This window comes from Gorilla gorilla, chromosome 3 (assembly GCF_029281585.2).
Source record: "Gorilla gorilla gorilla isolate KB3781 chromosome 3, NHGRI_mGorGor1-v2.1_pri, whole genome shotgun sequence".
Classification (NCBI taxonomy): domain Eukaryota; kingdom Metazoa; phylum Chordata; class Mammalia; order Primates; family Hominidae; genus Gorilla; species Gorilla gorilla.
The window spans coordinates 47617299-47641875 of NC_073227.2; the positions used below are offsets into that span (position 1 = coordinate 47617299).

Here is a 24577-nt window from a genome sequence, read left to right on the forward strand (position 1 = left end):
CAGGGTTTCTCCATGTTAGTCAGGCTGGTCTCCAACTCCTGACCTCAGGTGATCCGCTTGCCTCGGCCTCCCAAAGTGCTGGGATTACACGTGTGAGCCACCGGGCCCGGCCGCATATATAGTGCTTTTTAAGGTGCTTGAAGGAGACCAACCAAGAAGAACATGATGCTGAAGGAACAGCCTGAAACTAAATGGTCAGGATTGAACATGTCTCTGCCACTCTCTGGTCAGTTCCAACACCTGGGAAAACTAACTTACTTCAGTTTACTTATCTGTAAAAAGAAATCCTAGTACTTACATTAGAGGTTTTCAATGGACTAGGCCCCCTTCAAACCCTCCCCACTGTAACCACTGTTTGAGGTATATCCCTTTGAACCTTTTTTATGTATTTGCAAAAACATTGTACTGACTTCAGCAATACACAAGCCTACAAAGTCTTCGTTATGGCACTCACTAGCATTTCTCTGATACTTCTAAAATATCAGTTTATCAAATTCTCTTTATATTTCTATAGTTTTGCATTCTCACCATCATCCAGGCTAGAGTGCAGTGGTGCAATCACACCTCATTGCAGCCTTGACTTCCCAGGCTCAAGCGATCCTCTGACCTCAGCCTCTGAAGGAGCTGTGACTATAGGTATGTGCCAAGATGTCCAGCTAATTTTTGTATTTTTTGTAGAAAAGGGATTTTGCCGTATTGCCCAGGCTGGTCTTGAACTCTTAGGTTCAAGCAATCTGCTTGCCTTGGCCTCCCAAAGTGCTGGGATTACAGGGATGAGCCACGGTGCCCGGCCCAGGTTTCCTTTTTTTTTTTTTTTTTAGCCTACTTCTTCTCTCATTCTAAGGTTCCCCAGTGCATCCATATGACTCCCTAGAGTATTCTGGACATCTGAGAAGCAGATTTTTGGTTGTTGTGATTGGCTGGCATCCTACATGGCTTAAAAACGTCCTACTAGACACTCACAAAAATGAAAACCCTGAGCCTATAATCTAACTTCATCTGACAGAAAAATATAAAGTAATTTTCAGATGGTATTGACTTTTCAAGGAATTAAACTGGACTTTAGCATTTAAATCAAGGAAGATTGTACTTAGTTTTATTTAAAGCTCTACCAAGACCTGTCCTCCATTTCAGAAAGTCATTGTCACTGGTGGTATTTTTTTTTTTTTTTTTTTTTTGGAGACGGAGTCTGGCTCTGTTGCCCAGGCTGGAGCGCAGTGGCACCATCTAAGCTCACTGCAACCTCCGCCTCCAGGGTTCAAGTGATTCTCCTGCCTCAGCCTCCCGAGTAGCTGGGATTACAGGCACCTGCCACCACACCCAGCTAATTTTTGTATTTTTAGTAGAGACAGGGTTTCACCATGTTGGCCAGACTGTCACTGGTGGTATTTAAACCCAACAAAACAAACATGTATGAGTCTGCATTTATAACCGTAATGTTCATGATTTTTCCTATTAGTAAGTATTTACTTCATCTTGTCTTCTAATGTAGCTGTACCTCACTACATCATGGTCCTTTTATTTTCTTCAACTACTTTGCCTGTTTTACTGCTCACATTAATGAAGGACTAGCTCAATGAACAATTAGGGCATACAAACAGCTTCCCTAATCAAGGAAGTATGCAGGCAGGCTAAAGAGCCTCTTAACTCTCAAAATAGGGAAGACTTCATTACAAGACTTTATATCACATTTCATTCCAAAACCAAGTGTTTTTTCTCTTCCTTCTCACTTTATTTACAACCACTATAGAGTTCAGGGTTTCCTTGGTTTCCCTCTTGGTCCTTAACATGCAACTAGGAGTCCTCCCCACAAAAAGTTTTCTACTTGTCTTAGACAGCAACTCTCATGGTTTTAGCCTGGTAGCAAAGGCCTAAGCCAGTTACCTTATATTGCATAGAAGGGAAAAGAGGCACAACAGATCCAGCTACTCAATAGACCTATTCCTCCTTTTTGTACTCACTGAAAGGTTTTGCTTTCTGTTTTGTGTGGTAGTTTTAATTGTTTTAGTTATTCGTGTACACAATTTAGAGTCAAACAGTTCTATAAGGTTTGTTCTGAAAAACAGTAATTTTTCATCCTCCTACCCACTTCTCCCTCCAGAGGCAACCATTTTCAACTTTTAGCTGATTGTTTTACTGCTTACCTCCATGTCTTTTATATATAAATATGCATTATTGCTACTTCTTGATTTTTCCATGTTAAACAATACCCATAGATGTACCAGTATAGAGTATGAAGATCTGCTTCTCCTCCCTGACCCCGTGTATACTCTTTCCATCCCCTAATAATGGTTGTATCATAAAGTTGTTTAGTTCAGTACTCAGTTATCAATTATAACTACATAAACGTTCTTCACAGTTGAGCCACACAGTAAACTATACTGTAATTACTTTTTCTTTTCCGTACTACTTAATGTGTTTCTTTAAAGTTAGTAAATTTTTTTGCATTTTTCTGACTTTTCAAAACTTGTTTACAGTTCCCTAGATCACAAGATGTCTAGACTCACCAGGTATTCTACCAATTCATCTTTCTAAAAAAGTCTCTCCCAGAGCCATGTGACCCCCACCCCCCCCCTCCACCGCCCCCCTGCAACTAAGCCAGCTCCCTGTAGTCCTGATGCACAGCTGCCACCCTGGGATGTCCCTTCACCATTATCCTGGAAGGTACTTTGTTTCTCGTATGTGCTAGATCTGCTTTCTACACTCAAAATCCTAGTCTTCTTTCTTGGCTTATGCCTTCATTTCGGTGAAAAATAGCTCATCCTCTAGGAACTTCCTACGAAAGCATACTCCCCCAACTTGATTGAGATTGGCTGGATACAGAATCCTGGATTGGTAATGACTTCCCTTCAGGATTTTGAAGCCACTGTGCCAATGCCTTCTAGTTTCCAGTTTTGCTGTTGAGAAGTCTAAAGTCGTTTAGATTCTTAACCCTTAGTATGTGACCTGTTTTCCAGGAACAGCAAGGGGGCCAGAATTGTTAAAACAAAGTGGGCAAAGGAGAAGAGTAGGGTGGAAGGGGACAGATCACACAGGACTATGTAAATTTCATTTTTTTTTACTCTGAGTCTCATGGAAGCTACTGTAGGATTCTGAGCAAAGGAGAAACATTACTGACTTAACTAAAATGGATCACTTCAACTGCTGTAGTGAGACTAAACTTGAGGGGGCTTGGGGGTAGCAAGAGGGCAGAAACAAGGTGATCCATAAAGAGGCTAAATGCAGCAATCCAGGCAAGAGATGATGGTAGATTAGACCAAGGTGTTGCACTGGAGGTGTGAAAAATGGCTGGATTCGGGATGTATTTTTAAGGTTGACCCAAAGGATGGTTCTGCATCAGATGTGGGTTGAAAGAAGAGGGTAGGCTGGGCACGGTGGCTCACACCTGTAATCCCAGCACTTTGGGAGGCTGAAGCGGGTGGATCACGAGGTCAAGAGATCGAGACCATCCTGGCCAACATGATGAAACCCCGTCTCTACTAAAATTACAAAAATTAGCTGGGCGTGGTAGTGCGCACCTATAGTCCCAGCTACTTAGGAGGCTGAGGCAGGAGAATTGCTTGAACCCGGGAGGCGGAGGTTGCAGTGAGCCAAGATCGTGCCACTGCACTCCAGCCTGAACAACAGAGTGAGACTCCGTCTCAAAAACAACAACAAAAAAAAAAAAAAAAAAAAAAAAAGAAAAATTGGGTAAAAGATAATTGAACTGAAATCGTTACCTGAACATTCAGAATAAGCTTAGGGGCAAGATAAATTTGGTTACACACATGTCGAATTTAAAATGCCTATTAGTTTCCAAATGGAAAAGATGTGTCAACATTTGGATATACAAAGACCTGGAATCCAGAAGCATGAGCATCTTAGCCCAGCTGGCACTGGGGCATGACTTTGGCTCTTGTTTTGACCACTTACCCTCCCTTTTATCCTATTTCCCATGCCAGGCTCTCCAATGTGAGCTACAAAATATACTTTAATAACTCCTTTCTCAAATCCTGGCCTCAAGTGATCCACCCGCCTCAGCCTCCCAAAGTGATGAGATTACAGGCATGAGCCACTGTGCTCAGCCTAATCATCCAGAACTTCTATTACTCATAATGAAGAACCTTAACTGATAACACTATTAAATCAGGAAAAGGGCCGGGCGTGGTGGCTCAAACCTGTAATCCCAGCACTTTGGGAGGCTGAGGCGGGTGGATCACCTGACGTCAGGAGTTTGAGACCAGCCTGGCCAACATGGTGAAACCCCATCTCTACTAAAAATACAAAAATTAGCCGAGCGTGGTGGCAGGCGCCTGTAATCCCAGCTACTCAGGAGGCTGAGGCAGGAGAATCGCTTGAACACAGGAGGTGGAGGTTGCAGTAAGCCGAGATAGCACCACTACACTCCAGCCTGGGCAACAGAGCGAGACTCCATCTCAAAATAATAATAATAATAATAATAATAATAATAATAAAGACGGTAGTCTGTTTTCATCTCTAATGAAATAATTGCTAGCAAACTTTTTTTTTTTTTTTTGAGACAGAGTCTCGCTCTGTCGCCCAGGCTAGAGTGCAGTGGCATGATCTCAGCTCACAACAATCTCCGCCTCCTGGGTTCAAGCAATTCTCGTGTCTCAGCCTTCCGAGTAGCTGGGATTAAAAGTGTGTGCCACCACGCCTGGCAAGTTTTTATATTTTTAGTAGAGATGGGGTTTTGCTTTGTTGGCCAAACTGGTCTCGAACTCCTGAGTTCAAGTGATCCGCCCACCTTGGCCTCCCAAAGTGCTGGGATTACAGGTGTGAGCCACTGTGCCCGGCCACATTTTAATCATTACAACTTAAACGAATGTGGAATTTCAATTATGAAATACTCTTTAGTGACCATCAGATGAAAACCCTCCAATAACCAGTATTTTCATGAAAAGAGGATACAAGGGATACAGATCAGTTCAGAATAGGATTGTCGTGTTCATCTCACCAGATTGATCAGTCTTCTCATTGCATGTTCATGAGAGCAAACACATTCACAGGGATCAAATCCACCTTCTGCCATGATTACCCAGCTTGATTTTACTTGACTGTTTAAATCTAGGAGGAAGGAAAAAATACTGTAAGTCTACATTCAGAATTACTCTTTCTCTTGAGCTATGAAAAATTCTGATATTGATTACATTCACAATAGTTTTATTAAACTATGTACAGTTTGTATTTATTAATGACTTGTATCTATTAATTTATTATTAATCTTATATGAATTATGAATCTATACAGGTGATTGGCTACCCCTTCTGCCATCAGCCCATAAATACAAATGTCTTCAATGCTCTAAACTGGCCCCACCTGTGATGTTGAGGATGCTAGAACCTACTCTGCTTAATTACTCAATTATTTGACTTTATTAGCTCCAGTATGCAAATAATTTAAACGAGCCTTTACCCTCACCAAGAAAGACATCTGAAAAGGTATCTAAAATGATACCAAGGTTTATGGGGGGAAATTAATGACATAGCTAAGAAATAGCTAGGTAGATTTCAAAAAATAAAGAGAAACAAATGAGAGGTCAAGATGGAGTATTGGCAACCAGATTTACTGTTCTGCCTAAAACAATTTTTTAAAAATTAGACAAAATACATGAAACAATTGTTTTTTGCTGTTGTTTTGTTTTGTTTTTAGACAGAGTCTCGCTCTGTCGCCCAGGCTGGAGTGCAGTGATACGATCTCAGCTCACTGCAACCTCCGCCTCCTGGGTTCAAGAGATTCTCCTGCCTCAGCTTCCGGAGTAGCTGGGATTACAGGCGCGCACCACGCCCGGCTAATTTTCATATTTTTAGTAGAGATGGGGTTTTGCCATGTTGGCCAGGCTGGTCTTGAACTCCTGACCTCAGGTGATCTGCCTGCCTCGGCCTCCCAAAGTGCTAGGATTACAAGTGTGAGCCACCGTGCCCAGCCAGAAACAATTGTTTTTAAGATATTAAGGCCAGGCGCACTGGCTCACTCCTGTAATCCCAGCACTTTAGGAGGCTGAGGCGGGAGGATCACTTGAGCCCAGGAGTTTGAGACCAGCCTGGGCAACCTAGTGAGACCTCACCTCTACAAATAATTTAAAAATTAGCTGGGCATGGTGGCACAAACCTGTGGTCCCAGCTACTCAGAAGGCTGAGGTGGGAGGATTGCTTGAGCCCTGGCAGTCAAGGCTGCAATAAGCCATGATCACGCCACTGCATTCCAGCCTGGGCAACATAGTGAGTTCACGTTTAAAAAAAAAAAAAAGGGCTGAGTGCGGTGGCTCACACCTGTAATCCCAGCACTTTGGGAGGCTGAGGCGGGTGGATCACAAGGTCAGGAGATAGAGGCCATCCTGGCCAACATGATGAAACCCCGTCTCTACTAAAAATACAAAAATTAGCCAAACGTGGTGGCGTGTGCCTGTAGTCCCAGCTACTCAGGAGGCTGAGACAGGATAATGGCTTGAATCTGGGAGGCAGAGGTTGCAGTGAGCCAAGATCGCGCCACTGCACTCCAGCCTGGCGACAGAACAAGACTCCGTCTCAAAAAAAAAAAAAAAAAAAGACATTGAACATGAGGCTACAAAGAATAGTGATACCTGAGAGACGGAAAAACAAATGAGATGAGCCCTATCACTGGCCCAGTTTACTGCCTCGAGGAGACTCTAGTTCCAAGTATGGGGTGGGAAAACCCAGACCAGAGCCCAGTGGTATCCCTAAGTTAGGGAGAAGAAACTAGAAGAATGACTATATTAAGGAGAGACATTAAAGATAGTAAAATCATCCAACTGGACTGGTAGAGATAAAAACAATAGTGTCCGAAATGAAAAATACACCAGATGGGTTTAACAGCATATGAGACATTACAGAAGAAAAGATTACTGAACTTGAAGACATAATAACAGTAGCTATCAAAAATGAAATAATAGAAAAAGGGGTGGATAAACCAGTAGTCCCAGCTACTTGGGTGGTTGGGGCAGGAGGACCATTTGAGCCCAAGAGTTCAAGGCCAGCCTGAGCAATACAGTGAGAACCCATCTCTGAAAAAAATAAACAAAAACATACACAGGCCATTAGTGAGCTGTGGGACAACTTCAAATGGTCTAATATATGTGAATTGTGGACACATCCATCAAAACTTATCAAATTGTATATTTAAATGTGCATAGTTTATTGTTTATCAATTATATCTCAATAACGAGTAAAATTATGCTTATATACAGCATTAGCCATGGAAAACCATTCTGGTTAAAAGGTGGAATAGGCAGATCAATAAAACAAGTCATAAATTAACTTAGAGGAACTTAGTTCATTCACTCAAAAATATTTAGTGCTTATGCTAAGCCTATTAGAAATTTAAAAGTAGGCTGAGCATGGTGGCTCACACCTGTAATCCTAGTAGTTTGGGAGGCTGAGGCAAGAGGATCACTTGAGCTCAGGAGTTCAAGAATAGCCTGAGCAACATAGTGAGACCTCATCTCTGTAAAAATAAAAAAGAAATTTAAAGTAAGCAAAAACTGATAGTTCTTACCCTAATGGTGTTCATATTCCAGTAGCAGACACAGATACTAATCTAAATGTTTTTTAAATTATAAATACAAACTGATAAATGCTATAAAAGATAAACAAAAGAGTGAAAAGACAACTCCCAGAATGGAATATTTGCAAATCATCTATTTGATAAAGGTTTAGTATTCACAATATATAAAGAATTTCTATAACTCAATAACAAAAGATAAGCAATTTTTAAATGGCAAAGAACTTGAACAGACATTTATTCAAAGAAAATATACAAATGGCTAACAATTATATTAAAAATGCTTAAAGTCAGTAATCATTAGGGAGATGCAAATCAAAACCACAATTAGATACCACTTCATACCTACTAATATGGCTACAATCAAAATGGAAAATGAGTGATGTAGAAAAATTAGAACCCTCATACAACCCTCATGTAAAATGGTGGTGTGGCTGCTGTGGAAAATAGTTTGAAAGTTCCTCAAAAGTTAAACACAGATTATCATAAGACTCAACAATTCTACTCATAGGTATATACCTAAGAGATTTGAAAACATAGACTCAAGATTGGGCATGGTGGCTCACGCCTATAATCCCAGCACTTTTGAAGGCTGAGGTGGGAGGATCACTTGAGCCCAGGCAACACGGTGAGTAAGACCCTGTCTGTATTTATAAACAACAACAAAAAAGAAAACATGAACTTCAACAGATACTTGTTTACCAAATATTCAGAGCAGCATTGTTTGCAATAGACAAGAGACAGAAACAACCCAAGTGTCCATCAAGTGAAAAATGGATAAACAAAATGTGATATACACATACAATGGGGATATTCAGCTGTAAAAAGGAATGAAGTTCTGATATGTTACAACATGAATGAACTTTGAAAACATTCACCAAACTGAAATTAGCCAGACAAAAAATAATATGCTATGATTCCATTTATATGAAATATCTAGCTAGAATAGGCAAATTCATGGAGACAGGAAGTAGAATGGTGACTTCCAGGGACTTAGGGAAGAAAGGAATGGGAAGTTACTGCTTAACGAGTTTGTATCTGTGGTAATAAAAAAGTTTTCAAAATGATGGTGATAATTGTACAACACTGTGAATGTAATTAATGTCACCAAACTGTACACTTTAAAAATGGTTAAAACTGCAAATTTTGTTATATTTTACCCCATTAAAAACAATCACTCTGGTTGCCTAGAGCTGGGAAGTTTGCAGGGGAAATAGGGAGTGACTGCTAATGTGTATAGGATCTCTTAGGGGGGCTGAAAAAAATGTTCTATGGTGATAATCACACAACTCTGTGAATATACTAAAAGACACTGTATTGTACATTTTATTTTATTTTATTTATTGAGATGGAGTCTTGCTCTGTCACCCTGGCTGGAGTGCAGTGTCATGATCTCGGCTCACTGAAACCTCCACCTCCCGAATTCAAGCAATTCTCCTGCCTCAGCCTCCAGAGTAGCTAGGACTACAGGCGCGTGCCACCATTCCCGGCTAATTTTTTGTATTTTTTTTTAGTAGAGATAGCGTTTCACCATGTTAGCCAGGATGGTCTCAAACTCCTGACCTAGCAATCCGCCCGCCTTGGCCTCCCAAAGTGCTGGGATTAGAGGCATGAGCCACCATGCCTGGCCTGTATTGTACATTTTAAACGGGTGCATTGTATGGTATGTAAATCATATCTCAAAAAAGCTGTTACATAAATGGTGCCTAGAGAGCATATACATGTTCTAAACTCATCCGGAGAGTCAGGGAAGATTTTACTGAAGAAATTAACTAGGAGTTGAGAGTGAAGGAATGAGTTGAATACATTAGGGCGAGGTAGAAGTAGAAAGTGTGAGACTTGGGGGTTGAGGGCATTCTAGACACAAAGGGAAAAGTAGTACAAAGGTCCTTTATGAGTAAGATTATGACATGTTGGAGGAACTGAAAGAAAGCCACACTGTGCTAGAATCCAGATAGCAAAGTGGTTTAAAATGACACAGGAGAGGTCAGAGGGAGTCATGCCACAAAGGGTCTTTCCGGCTATGTTCATGATTAGGTCGTTACCCCAAGAGCAATGTGAAGAACAATGTGAAGCAATGTGCTTTCATCCTGGTGTGTTCTAAAAAGACCACCTCAGCTGCACGATGGAAAACTGAGAAAAGGGAAGCCACAGTAGGTAGAGGGAACCTAGTTAAAATGCTCTTTCAACAAATCAGCGACAATGGCGGGGCTCCTTGGAGAATGATATTTTAATGACAGCATATTGAATCACTGGAAGGAAGACAAATTATCTCATAAATGGTGTTAGCTCCCTCCCTATTCTCATTCCTTATGCCAAAATAAATTCTAGACGCATGAGTGATTTAACTTTTAATTTTGAGACAGTGTCTGGCTCTGTCACCCAGGCGGGAGTGCAGTGGCGCGAACACACCTCACTGCAGCCTCAACCTCCCAGGCTCAAGTGATCCTTCCCTCTCAGCCTCCCAAGTAGCTGGGACCACAGGTACACACCCCATCTTGCTAGTTTTAAATTTTCTGTAAAGACAGGGTCTCCCTATGTTGCCCAGGCTGGTCTTGAACTCTTGAGCTCAAGTGATCCTCCCTCCTCAGCCTCCCAAAGTGCTGAAATTACAGGTGTGAGCCACCGCGCCTGGTCCAATTTAATTTTTAAAATGAAGTCACACATAAAATTAGTCAACTACAGCAACAGATTAGAATACGTATCCACAAATCGACCCATGATTTTACTGAAATTGAAAATATGCAAAAGGTGCCATTTAAAATCATGGATTATTTAATAAATGGCAGGGTGACTGTCTTATTTTTTTAAAGTAAACTGTGACACATACATAAAGCACTGGAAGCCTGAGCAATATAGCAAGACCCCATCTCCACGCACAAAAAATTTTTTTAATTAGCTGGGTGTGGTGGCGTGTACCTGTAGTTCTAACTACTCTGGAGGCTGAAGTAGGGGGATTGCTTGAGCCCAGGAGATTGAGACCATAGTGAGCTATGATCACACCACTGCACTCTAGCCTGAGTGACAGAACTAGACCTGGTCTCTTAAAAAAAAAAAAAACTGAAAGAACATACATCAGACTTAATATGTGAATAGCTCTGGGGAAGAGAATAAAATTTTGGGGACTAGAGTTTCGTTGTCAATTTTTACATTTCTTATGAGTATGTATTTATGCATTAAGACTTCTAAAATATAAATTTTAATTTTAAAAAGGCACACATATATAACTACAAGAAGATGACTGGGATACATATAGAATATAAGTCCAAGAAACCATGAAGGAAAGGACCAATAATTTTAACAACCAAAACCAATAAAAGTTTCTGTAAAACCAAAAATACACCATAAAATGAAAATACAACAAACTTGAAAAACCATGTGCAATATCAGGGCTAGTTTCCTTAATTTACAGAGAACTCTGAAAAAATCAGTATGAAAATGGCAACCTAGAAGAAAAGTGAGTGAAGATTACATTCACAGGAAAATACAGAACCAATAAGCAAATAAAAAATGGAAGTGTAAATCAAAACAATCTTATACCTATCAGGAGATTGGTAAAATTAATTCATCCAGCCAGACACGGTGGCTCACGCCTATAATCCCAGCACTTTGGGAGGCCAAGGCAGGCAGATCACCTGAGGTCAGGAGTTCGAGACCAGCCTGGCCAACATGGCCAAACCCCGTCTCTACTAAAAATACAAAAATTAGCTGGGCATGGTGGCGGGTACCCGTAATCCCAGCTATACTCAGGAGGCTGAGGCAGGAGAATTGCTTGAACTCGGGGGGTGGAGGTTGTAGCGACCCAAGATAGCACTAATTCACTCCAGCCTGAGCAACCGAGCAAGACTCCATCTCAAAAAAAAAAAAAAAAAAACAATTAGCCAGGAATGGTGGTATGCACCTGTAATCCTAGCTACTCAGGAGGCTGACACAGGAGAATCGCTTGAACCCAGGAGGTGGAGGTTATAGTGAGCCGAGATTGCCCAGCCTGGGCAACAGAGCAAGACTCCATCTCAAAATAATAATAATAATTCATCCTTGTTAATTTGAATATTCATATTCAAACAAGTATGCAAAATTTCTGTACAGCATGTTTACTGGAATACTGTAACAGCAAAGAAAAAAGTAATGCAAAGTATTTATCAGTGTTGTTCCAATTAAATGATACAATGAGTACATGAGATCCTATACAGCTGTTAGAAAGAATAAGGTAGATTTCTACATGGTGATCTGGTGAACCAACCAACATATATTGAGATGAAATCAAGCTGTAAACAGGGCAAACCTTTCCATCTAATATCCTTCTAGATCTGCTTGCCTGAGCTAAGGGGAGAAGGGGAGGTGAGAATTGGAAGGGGAGATGGAGATGCGGCCTGAGCTGGAGAGGCTCACTTTCCAGAAGGTAAGCAACACCATATGCAAACTCTACTTCACAGTTTTGTCTGAGGCCACTCTGTCCACACCTTTAAAAAAAAAAAAGTGATTAGCTTTCACATTAGAGAACTGATTGTACATATGCAACACAGAAAACTCTGAAAGTAAATATAACCTACCCTTATATGTAAAGTTCACCAGTAAATTCCTGTTTCTCAACTGTCTTTTCTTTTTTTGTTTTTTTTTCTTTAGATGGAGTTGCACTCGATACCCCAGTTGGAGTGCAATGACGTGATCTCGGCTCACTGCAACCTCTACCTCCCAGGTTCAAGCAATTCTCCCGCCTCAGCCTCCCAAGTAGCTGGGATTACACACATGCGCTATGCTGGTCTGGATATAAGCAAGTGTTAACTACAGATACTGGTCCATCCTTCCTTACTCCCGACGTGTATCCCCCCAGGCCAATACTGTGTTGGTTAAAATGAAATACTAGTCCATCCTTCCTTACTCCCGACATGTATCCCCCCAGGCCAATACTGTGTTGGTTAAAATGAAAAGATATTTTACTAAGATTTTCTTATTTTTTAAAAATTTGAGACAGGGTCTCACTGTGTCACCAAGGCTGGAGTGCAGTGGCACAATCATGGCTCACTGCAGCCTCGACTTGCCAGGCTCCAGCAATCCTTCCACTTCAGCTTCCCCAGTAGCTGGGACTGCAGGCACCTGCCATCATGCCTGGCTAATTTTTGTATTTTTGGTAGAGACGAGGTTTTGCCATTTGCCCAGGTTGGTCCTGAACTCTTGAGGTTAAGAACTCCACCTGCCTTGGCCTCCCAAAGTGCTGGGATTATTGGCATGAACCAACAAGCATGGCCTTTTACTAAGATTTTTATAAAAGAAATTAAATACAGAAATTACCACCTCTGTAGCCTCTGAACACAGAAATTTAAGAAAGCACAAGCACATTGGCTTTTATAAAGAAAGGGAGACTTGTTTTTATCAATGTATTACCCATCAAAATTGTAAAACATGGCTATTTTAAAATCTCTTTATAATTCATTAAATCAACAAAATCAGACTCCACCACCACCCCTAAAAAAAACAGAGCTTCTGGAGGGCAGAAATCTTAGTCATCATCATCTCTGAACACCACCTATATTGCTTAGCCACAGCACTCATAGAATAAATATTTACTGAATTCTCGACAATGTTTATTTTCTCTACATATATATGTGCCAGGAACAAGTAAATCAACCAGAATTTTAAATTATACTTCAGTCTTAATTAGCCTCCAGTAAAATGAGAAAGTATATTTATAAATAGGGCATTCCTCAATAGTGCTACACTTCTGTGGAACTTTCTTCCTGTAAACTTGAGCTGTTTTAAGTACTACTCTGTTTTCAGTTAACAGTTTCCATTTTAAAATCACTGGGGGTTTTTTTGAAAATAGAATGAACACAGTTCTCTTTTGGTGAGGACCCAAGAACAAGTGTCAACACAAACCAGCAGCTAGGCACTAGAAGAAAAAAACTTAACCAGTCCCACCGCACATTTAAATCCCTTGGTCTCCAGAGACATTAAGAAGCTGCTCTATCCTAGGCAAGACAGAACAGTTTTACTGAATCAGAATTTTAGTCCATCTGCCTCAATGAGGTCTTTGATAGAAAGTAATTTAAAACAAAGTTTCATCTTGTATGTTTCATTGACTTCTTCATCTCCCGAATATATATCACTAATGTTAGAGAACAATGCTAATACCAAAGTCACGGGGGGCTTGATCCTTGAGGACAAGCAGCTTCAAGACTTGTTTCTCAAAAACGTGCAACAGGTCACAAAGGTCTAAGTCATGAAAACATAAATAGTTTACTAACAAAATTCAAAATAGCCAGGCACGGTGGGCTCATGCTTGTAATCTCAGCATTTTGGGAGGCCGTGGTGGGTAGATCACCTGAGGTTAGGAGTTTGAGACCAGTGTGGCCAACATGGTGGGAAACCCAGTCTCTACTAAAAATACAAAAATTTGCTGGGCATGGTGGTGCACGCCTGTAATCCCAGCTGCTTGGGAGGCTGAAGCAGAATTGCTTGAACCTGGGAGGGTTGCAGTGAGCCGAGATGGCACCATTGCACTCCAGCCTGGGCAACAAGAGCAAAACTCCATTACAAAAAAAAAAAAAAAGAAAAGAAAATTCAAAATAATCGAGGAGCAGTAAGGGAAGCAAACATAGGCATAGATGAAATAAAACGGACAATAAGTTGATAATTATTGAAGTTGGGTTATAGGTTCTGGGGAGTTCCTATGCTACTTTTTTTTTTTGAGACAGAGTTTTGTTCTTGTTGCCCAAGCTGGAGTACAGTGGCACGATCTCGGCTCCCTGCAACCTCCACCTGCCAGGTTCAAGCGATTCTCCTGCCTCAGCTCCAGAGTAGCTGGGATTACAGGTGTGCGCCACCACGCCCGGCTAATTTTCTGTATTTTTAGTAGAGATGGAGTTCCACCATGTTGGGTAGGCTGGTCTTGAACTCTCAACCTCAGGTGATCTGCCTGCCTCAGCCTCCCAAAGTGCTGGGATTACAGGCGTAAGCCACTGCACCCGGCCCCTATGCTACTTTTAAAAAATATTTTTATATTTCCATAATAGTCATTTAATTTATATGTCAGCATTTTCCCATTTTTGTGATAGCAATCTGACTCCAGGTATATATTAAGCAACATGGTTTATAAGTGACTTTTTATGTAGCATTAAGGGCAAAATAAACAAACATGTCTGAAGCTCTCAAACAATTCTTAGCACAAAAAAGCAGTGAAAGAACATGAATGTTGGGAAGGCAAAAAGCAATTCCCCTTATTCTACAGGTCCAGGTCATTTTCTCTCCTCTATAACTAATACAACCTTTCCTGGTAGAGTTTGGCAGTAATAACTCAGTTGAGTCATACTGTTGCTATATGTGGTGAGGGAATTTTCCAGTGCTGTTAACCAATTTATCATTGCTGTTAGAACCTTAAACACTCCAGCTCATGCAAGTCTCTAAGAGACAGAGGGAGTTAAAATAGCCGATAGAGTCTCTAAAATGTTTTTTTTTTAATTTATTTATAGAGACACGGTCTTGCTATGTTGCCCAGGCTGATCTTGAACTCCTGGGCTCAAGTGATCCTCCCACCTTGGCCTCCCGAAGTGTTGGGATTACAGGCGTGAGCCAGGACCTCCGGCCCGAATGTAAGATATTAATATTAAGGGAGGCTGGGTGAGGAGTATACAGTAACTTTGTATTACCTTTGCAACTTTTCTGTAAGTCTAAATTTATCCCAAAATAAAAATATTTACTTAAAAAATGTCAAGTCCAAAAGACCTTTAAAAACTAAATAAACGAATGGGGGGATTTTTAGGGCAGTGAAACAATTCTGTATACTACTACAGTGGTAGATACATGTCATTATACATTTGTCAAACCCCATAGGATGTACAATACCAAGAGTGAACCCTAATGTAAACTATGGACTTTAGGTAACAATGACTTTTCAATGTTAGGTTCGTTGACTATATAACAAAGTTTAACACTCTGGTGTCTGATAGTAGGGAAGCTATGCATGTGTGGGGGCAGGGGATATATGAGAACTCTATACTTTCTTCTCAATTTTCCTGTGAACCTAAAACTGCTCTAAAAAAATGATATTTTAAAAAAATAAACTAAAAAACTGGATGTGGATCAATGAAACAAGACTGGCCAGGAGTTAAAGACCATTGAAACTGCATCATGGGTAACTGAAAATTGTTGAGCCTACTTTTGTGTACATTTTTTAAACCTATAATAAAAAGTGTTTTTACAAAGCTTGTATCCTTAAGAATTACATTTCTATCACTCTGTCCTAAGGGACTGTCTGAATTGTGGATTACTGAAAATTTAAAAAACTATAAAGAACCCAAATGTTAGTAATTAAAGCTATGGTACATTCAAGCAATGAAACATACTATGTAGTAACATGGTATAGCTAGCAAAACTGGCCTCTTGCTAATAGTATCTCTATAGTAGATTTGGCTTATTCTGCTAGGCTATTCCACCGAAAACAAGGAAGGGACATCCCTGAAAAGGGTTAAATATTCCCAATTTTGTTGTTGTTGTTGTTGTTGTTATTTTTGAGGCTGAGACTCACTCTGTCACCCAGGCTGGAGTGCAGTGTCGCCATCTTGGCTCACTGCAACCTCCACCTCCTGGGTTCAAGCAATTCTCCTGCCTCAGCCTCCCGAGTAATTGGGAACACAGGCGTGTGCCACCATACCCGGCTAATTTTTGTATTTTTAGTAAAGACGGAGTTTCACCATGTTGGCCAGGCTGGTCTCAAACTCCCGGCCTCTAGTGACCTGCTCCCTCAGCCTCCCAAAGTGCTGGGATTACAGGAGTGAGCCACCGCGCCTGGCCACATTTTACAACTTGGGAGTCTCTGACTCTTGCTTCTCAGACTCCATTGTGCTAACAGACATAAACTGAAAGCATGATTTGGAAAGTTCTTTTCCTTTCCTTTTTAAGTTAATCCTCCCTGGTACCCACATCAAAACGTAACAGAATAGTGTAACCTGACTGTGAGCTTATCTTCTCTATACATCTTCCAATCCATTCCTTACATTAAAAAAAAAAAAAAAAAGAAAAAGAAAAAAGAAAAGCAGGATTCTAAGGACCCAGAATTACTGCAACTGGATTTTTTCCTTATTTTTCTCAAGGTTGTAGTATAAAAATATGTACCCTTATTAAAACTCTCTACTCTTTTTGCCAATCCCTGGTTTCCTCTCTCCTTCAAAAAGGTTAGTTCCCCGCTTCTTTTCCAAGAGCAACAATGCTAAGATATTCATTTCCCTCCTAAGAAATGAGTCAGAATTCCAGTATGCTCAGTGTGAAATTCCTGTGATTAAGGTTTTTAAAAGTATTTAGAATTACTATCTACCTAGAATTTAAACTTGGGGAAGAATTATTGTACATTAAACTCATTATACCGGTTATTGTTAAGATGATCAGATACTGATTTTTTTCTTGTTTTCCTATGTTTCTATACATATTACTTTTTGAACCAAATTATATATTTACATATGAATGTGTAAATATTTACATATATGTACAAAGTTACATACATGTGTAAACAACAGATACTACCCAAAATAAAAATAAAATGCTGATGTCAAAACTCCAATAACATTAGTAACTTAAGGCCAAGTTTTTATCTATGGAGAGATGTTTGCAAATAGTCCCAAACCTTAAGATTTTAGTTTTTGAAAGAGGACCTAAGTGGCCTGGGGACAGAATTAGTAAGGAGACTTTTCACTGTATACGATTATGTGTTTTCTGAAATTACACCATTTGAATATTTTAACTATTCAAAGAGTTATTAACTTTGTAAAAGAATAATCTTACAGTAAGTTTCTTGTTCTCTCAACCATAACCATTAGCTCTAGGGAAAAATAATTATATCTCAATTTACTCAAACTGAATATGCTAAATTGTTTAAACCCTGTCTTACCCTCTATCATCATGAATTTGTTGGTTAAATACAGCATAAAAGGGATTGTAACTCCGTAGGTAAATGTAACAAAATTAACCATATCCCATCACCAATGAAGATATTAAAAAGTATGTAAACAGGCCCTATCATGGATACTTCTAAAGTCAGCCTTTCACCTAAATCTGAGGCAATCATTGTTTGCAAAAATCAGTTTTCAAAGTTTACTCTTCCCTGCCCTACTCACTCTCTGGTGGAAGCTTTAACAGCAGAAGAGAATCTAAACAATGAAACAGTGTATCTAAAACAGTGTATCTACCATAAACTATTAATGTTGGTATAGTATTTTGTTAAATTAAGTTTAAAATAAAAGCAAATGGAAATTCATTTTAAAAACATATAAGACACAAAAAAAATCAGGAAAATGGCAATGCCTAAACTAGTTTTGTTTTTTATCTTCTCCCAAGGTGCATCTGCAATCAAAGACATCATCTGGATGCTTACCATAGTTGAGATGACAAACGGAAAAAATGGTAGAGAGAGGAGAGAAGTAAGAGAGAATATTACTCCTGCCAAAGCAAGCCCACTTCTTCAGAAATAACAAGTGAAGCCAGCATAGAAACCTAAAACTATCAGTGACATCTACTCAAGTCTTGGCAAATACAGAAAAGGCCCCCAAAACATCGAAAGGAATTATCACCAGGGGCTGCTGAGGAGAACTTACACCATACCTCATTGGGTAAGTCATTTACCATTCTGTGCCTCAGTTTACTCTGTAGTTTACCATTAGACTGTGAGCTCCTTGAGGGACTTTGTCATAATCACTGTTACATCCCAGTGCCTCACACCATGCCTGGCCCTTAAGAAGTGCTCAATAAATGTCTGAACAAAAAAAAAAAAAAAAAAGAAAAAGGAAAATTCATTCAATCGAGCCCAACTCATTTGAACACCTTGATACTGAACACTGCAACAGGCATGGGAAAAACGATGAGCAAGATGTGATCACCACTCTCAAGATAACCTCAGTCTAATAAAAATGGGGCTCCAGGAACTGCACTTGAAAGCCCCAGAGTATTGGGAGGCCGAGGTGGGTGGGTCACGAGGTCAGGAGTTCAAGATCAGCCTGGCCAAGATGGTGAAACCCCATCTCTATTAAAAATACAAAAATTAGCCAGGCTTGGTGGTGGGCACCTGTAATCCCAGCTACTCAGGAGGCTGAGGCAGAGACTTGCTTGAACCCAGGAGGCAGAGGTTGCAGTGAACTGAGATCGCACCACTGCACTCCAGCCTGGGCGACAGAGTGAGACTCCACCTCAAAAAAAAAAAACAAAAAAAAAAAAACAAAGCCCAGTGTAATGAAACTCACTCATTCTCATTCTCTTTTACCCACTCTCACTGACTACACTTCCCAAGCAGCAAGTACCATTGCATAATAGCTTTTATATTTTTTAGGTCTGGTAATTTACAGAAAGGACTGCACACTTTTTTCAACCTGCATGTTGGACCTTGCAGGGCTGTCAAGCCCCCTGTTGAGAAGAAAGTGAGTGTGAATAGACTCAGTAGGAAGCAGCATTATGGAGTAGAGATTTGGGCATAAAATGGCAGCAGGGATGCATATACACCACATACTCACCTCTCCTGGCTGTTAGATCCTTTATATTCCACAAGCCTGTCTTTGGAATATATGTGATATATTATCTCTAACCAACAAATTAAGTGATGATAGAGGGTAAGACAGGGTTTAGATAATTTAGCAGTTCAAGAGAAAATTGAGATATAATTAAATATATATGAGAAAATTGAGATAAATATAATTTAATTTATTATATTTATATAATATATATAATTTATTATATATTTATTTATCTCAATTTTGTCAAAAATATATATGTATATATAAATGTGTATATATATATATATATATATATATTTTTTTTTTTTTTAAGAGCGAGATAGGGACTCACGCTCTGTGGCCCAGGCTAGAGTGCAATGGCAATCATAGCTCACTGCAGCCTCAAACTCACGGGGGCTCAAGTGATCCTCCCATGTCAGCCTCCTGAGGAGCTGGGACTAGAGGCACAGGCCACCACACCCAGCTACTTAAAAAAATATTTTTGCCGGGCATGGTAGCTCATGCCTGTAATCCCAGCACTTTGGGAGGCTGAGATGGGAGGACTGCTTGAGCCCAAGAGTTCAAGACTGGCCTGGGAAACAGCAAGACCCCATCTCTATTAAGAAAAAAAAAAAAAAAATTCGGACGGGCGCTGTGGCTCACGCCTGTAATCCCAGCACTTTGGGAGACCGAGGCGGGCAGATCACGAGGTCAGGAGATGGAGACCATCCTGGCTAACACGCTGAAACCCCGTCTCTACTAAAAATACAAAAAATTAGCCAGGCATGGTGGCGGGCGCCTGTAGTCCCAGCTACTCGGAAGGCTGAGGCAGGAGAATGGCGTGAACCCGGGAGGCTGAGGCAGGAGAATGGCCTGAACCCGGGAGGTGGAGCCTGCAGTGAGCCAGAGATCGCGCCACTGCACTCCAGCCTGGGCGAGAGAGCTAGACTGTATAAAAAAAAAAAAAAATTTAAAAATAAAAATAATTTTTTTTGTAGAGACAGAGGTCTTGCTATGTTGCCCAGGTTGGTCGACATAGCAAGGCCAGGCTGATCCTCTGGCCTCAGCCTCCCAAAGTGCTGGGATTATAGGCGTGAGCCATTGTGCCCAGGCTGGAATATGCTGAATATAAAAGTGCTTGTGAGCTGTTATGTACTATAAGAATGTAATGAAAACGATATTTTACTATTACTGTTTCTACAACAATTCACTTTTATGTGGGAAGTGGTGAGTAAGTCCTGATGACCCTGTGTTAAATCTTTAAGGCCAAATGTCTTCTTTGGTCCTGGCAGGAATAAACAAGTTTTTCAAAAATGGTGTGCAAACACACACACACACATACATAATTACAACCAGTAAATCAGATTTATAGAATTTTCTGAACAAATTCACCTCAAAATATATCTATTTATATTTATATATCAAAATTGGAATCACAAATAAATGGGGAAGGGATTGCAATTTCAATAAATTCAGTGCTAGGAAAACCTACAGTGTTACAGCTCTTTTAGAATTTGTCTAGCAGGCTTTCTGGTTTTTGCTGGAAAGCTCCCCAGAAAAAATTCCAAAAAGAAAAAACCTACTAGCAGTTAAGGAGGAAAAAAATCAGCAATTCTACCAGATAAGTAAGGTTAACATTTATTTGATCTTCAGGGAAGGACTTCCTACAGATACATACAAACTTTGCATCCATTAAAGTACAGAGAGAAAACAAAAAAGATAAATACAACGAAAAATATCAAATTTAGGACATAAGACTGTGCATTTAAAAAAAATCCCAAGTAAAATTAAAAGAGCAAAAGAATTAGGGGAAAAAAACTCCAAACATTCCACTAATATAGCTGGCAAAGACATTTTAAAAATACAGAGCACATGCAAACCAATTCTTTAGTAAGATGGAACCATTTATACACTGCATTTGAAATTACAAACTATGATAACTTTTCTGGCAATACAAATCCAGATGTTAAAAAAACGTGCATGCCCTCTGAATAATTCCAGTTCTAAGACTATCAAGGAAAATAATCTGAAATACAAAGATTTATATACAAAGATGGTTATCATGGCTTTAAAGTAGTGAAAAATGGGGATGATCTAAATATCCAGCTAAAAAGAAATATTTAAATTGTGATATACACTGTAAAGTATTATACAGCCAAATGTTTCTTTTCTTTTTTTTTTTTTTTTTTGAGAAAGGCTCTTGCTCTGTCACCCAGGCTGGCATGCAGCAGAGCAATCATGGCTCACTGTATCCTTGACCTCCCAGGCTCAAGTGATCCCATCCCGAGTGGCTGGGACTACGGAGGCGCATGTTATCATGCTTGGCTTTTTTTTTTCTTAAGTAGAGATGGGGTCTCATTATGTTTCTCAGGCTAGTCTCGAACTCCCAGGCTCAAGCCATCTTCCTGCCTCAGCCTCCCAAAGTGCTGGGATTACACAAATGAGCCACTGCACTCGGCCTCATTTTCTTTCTTAATAATATGGAGAAATGATCACGACATAATGTTAAAAGTATATTTAAAAGGGCATAAAAATAAACATAGCAAATGCACTTTTTTTTTGTTTGTTTTTTGTTTTTTGCTTTTTTGAGATGGAGTCTTGCACTGTTGCCCAGGCTGGAGTGCAGTGGCACGATCTCGGTTCACTGCAAGCTCCACCTCCCGGGTTCATGCCATTCTCCTGCCTCAGCCTCCCGAGTAGCTGGGACTACAGGCACCCGCCATCGTGCCCAGCTAATTTTTGTATTTTTAGTAGAGACGGGGTTTCACTGTGTTAGCCAGGATGGTCTCGATCTCCTGACCTCATGATTCCCCCAGCTTGGCCTCCCAAAGTGCTGGGATTACAGGCGTGAGCCACCGCACCCGGCCACAAATGCACGTTTTAATTTATTTTTATTTTTATTTATTTTTTGAGACGGAGTCTCGCGTTTTTGCCCAGGCTGGAGTGTAGTGGCATGGTCTCGGCTCACTGCAACCTCCATCTCCCGGATTCAAGTGATTCTCCTGCCCCAGCCTCCCAAGTAGCTGGGATTACAGGTGTGTGCCACCACACCCAGCTATTTTTTTTATTTTTAGTGGAGACAGGGTTTCAGCATGTTGGCCAGGCTCATCTTAAACTCCTGACTTCAAGTGATTCGCCACCTCTGCCTCCCCAAGTGTTGGGATTACAGGCATGAGTCACCACGCCTGGCCTGCAAATGTTCATATTTTTAAAGGCATAGGAAAACACATACAAATGAAAAGGCTGAAAGAAAACATAAAACTTTAACATCTGTTATCTCTGGGTGGCAGGATTTTACTTTTCACTTTGTACAGTTTTCAAATATCATATAATGGTTACATATTAACTTTTATAATCGGGGGGGAAAAAATTTTTGGATGCAGCAGCTAAATCCAGGGAAGGTCACTCAGTTTCTTCAACAAATAAATGGCAAAAAATAAATAAATCTTAACAGATGGCAGGGGAATGGTTACAGATTAAAACAAAATTAAGAGATACCAATCCTGATTCAAACCAACCGAGTAAAAGGACATTTATGAACTATCAGGAACTTTGAACACTGTTTAAATGACATTGTTACATAAGTACAATGTCAATGATCACATCTAAAAAGAGTCCTTATCTCTTAGGAATCTCACTAAGTATTTTCAGTTAAAGTGATACAATACCTGGGGTCTAGTTTAAAATAAACCTGCCAAGGGGGGAGAGGTATGGATGAAACAAAACCACCATGAGTTTAACTGTTGAAGGCAAGTGATGGGTCCACAGAGATTCATTACACCATTCTACCTTTTAGTGCTAAAAATTTCAAATTATTAATACATAAAAGGTTTTTTAAAAACACATTTTTATAGAAAAACAAACAATGATCTCTTCCCCTCTCCCCCACTCCATGCAAACAGAGCTCTTCCTGAGAAGGCAGGGATAACATTGGCTAATTCAAGGTCAGAATATGAAAATTCTTTTATTGTGATTTTAAAGAATATGATTTATGATAAAATTACTTTTCACATAGCCAGCCAAATCTTCACAGTGATGAAGAACAATATCATAATTCTTTCCATGTTAAAAATAGGCCGGGCGCGGTGGCTCATGCCTGTAATCCCAGCACTTTGGGAGGCCAAGAAAGTTGGATCACCTGAGGCCAAGAGTTCAACACCAGCCTGGCCAACATGGTGAAACTCCATCTCTACTAAAAATACAAAAAAATTAGCCGGGTGTGGTAGTGCATGCCTGCAGTCTCTGCTACTTGGGAGACTGAGGCAGGAGAATCACTTGAACCCAGGAGGCAGAGGTTGCAGTGAGCAGAGATTGCGCCACTGCACTCCAGCTTGGGTGACAGAGCAAGACTCCATCCGAAAAAATGAAAAAATAAAAACCCTCAGCAAGAAGAAAACGCACAGTAACAATTTAGAATGTATGCAATTATTCATAACCGTTGTCTGGTCAGTAAAAAAGAAAGAAAGTTTAAAAAAATAGAACGTATGCTATTAGTTTTTATATAACAGAAAACAGAGATACTGGTCAATGAAATGGGAGGCCAGAGGAAGCATTCTATGCATTTTTATCTTAAAAAGCATCAATAAGTAGTTGGGATGACTTTTATCAGATTACCCAAAGTCTCAGTATAATGAGGTGTTCAAACCTACTCATACACAATACTTTTTACAAAATACCCAAAACTGATTATTCTTTTAACACAAATGGCTCTCAAATATTACCACACCTAGTTTATGTTCTAATGCAGCTTTACTACTTTCACATCTTAACAAGAGCCCTTCTGATAAAAATCAAAGCAGGAAAATTTTCTGTTTTTAAAAGGAGGAACATAGCCCCAGCTAAGGTAGTAATTTCACCATGATCACACATCTAGTATATGACAGATCTTATACAGGAAGTCACATTGTAAAATCCTGACCAGGACTCATTCCCCATCTACCAGATATGACCAATCATGCTAGTTATGTTTGTTTCACCCTTACAAAGACAACTTTAGAGCAGTACAGAAATTAGATAACTATCAAATAACTTCCTATTAGTTTGGCCGGGCACAGTGGCTCATGCCTGTCATTCCAGCATTTTGGGAGGCTGAGGCAGGCGGATCACCTGAGGTCAGGAGTTCAAGACTAGCCTGGCCAACATGGTGAAACCCCATCTCTACTAAAAATACAAAAATTAGCTGGGCGTGGTGGCGTGTCCCTGTAATCCCAGCTACTTGGGAGGCTGAGGCAGAAGAATTGCTTGAACCTAGGAGGCGGAGGTTGCATTGAGCTGAGATCACACTCCAGCCTGGACAACAGAGCAAGACACCATCTCAAAAAAAAAAAACAAAAAAAACCCCAAAACTTCCTATTCGTTCTTAGTAACGAAATACTTTTCTCTTAAACTACATTTGCTTCTCTGATGGGAAGTAGGCAAGAAAAGGATGCAGACTTGGCTGGGCATGGTGGCTCACACCTATAATCCCAGCACTTTGGAAGGCCGAGGCAGGCAGATCATGAGGTCAGGAGTTTGAGACCAGCCTGGCCAACAAGATGAAACCCCATCTCTACTAAAGATACAAAAAAAAAGACAAAAGTTAGCTG

At 40.1% G+C, this 24577-nt stretch overlaps 1 protein-coding gene and 1 non-coding gene across 3 annotated transcripts in view; one reads left to right on the forward strand and one right to left on the reverse strand.

Annotated features, from left to right (window-relative positions):
- Nucleotides 1-24577, reverse strand: part of SMIM14 (small integral membrane protein 14) — an 85753-nt gene that overhangs the window by 46939 nt on the left and 14237 nt on the right. For both annotated transcript variants that reach the window (XM_019025469.4, XM_063705235.1), the window contains exon 2: nt 4958-5067. In XM_019025469.4, coding sequence (XP_018881014.1) covers nt 4958-5032 — 75 coding nt within the window. In that variant the 5' untranslated portion in view covers nt 5033-5067. The remainder of the gene's footprint in view (nt 1-4957; nt 5068-24577) is intronic.
- LOC115934442 (U7 small nuclear RNA) lies at nt 20484-20545 on the forward strand. The gene has a single exon (XR_004070237.1). It is a non-coding gene; the product is annotated as a U7 small nuclear RNA (small nuclear RNA).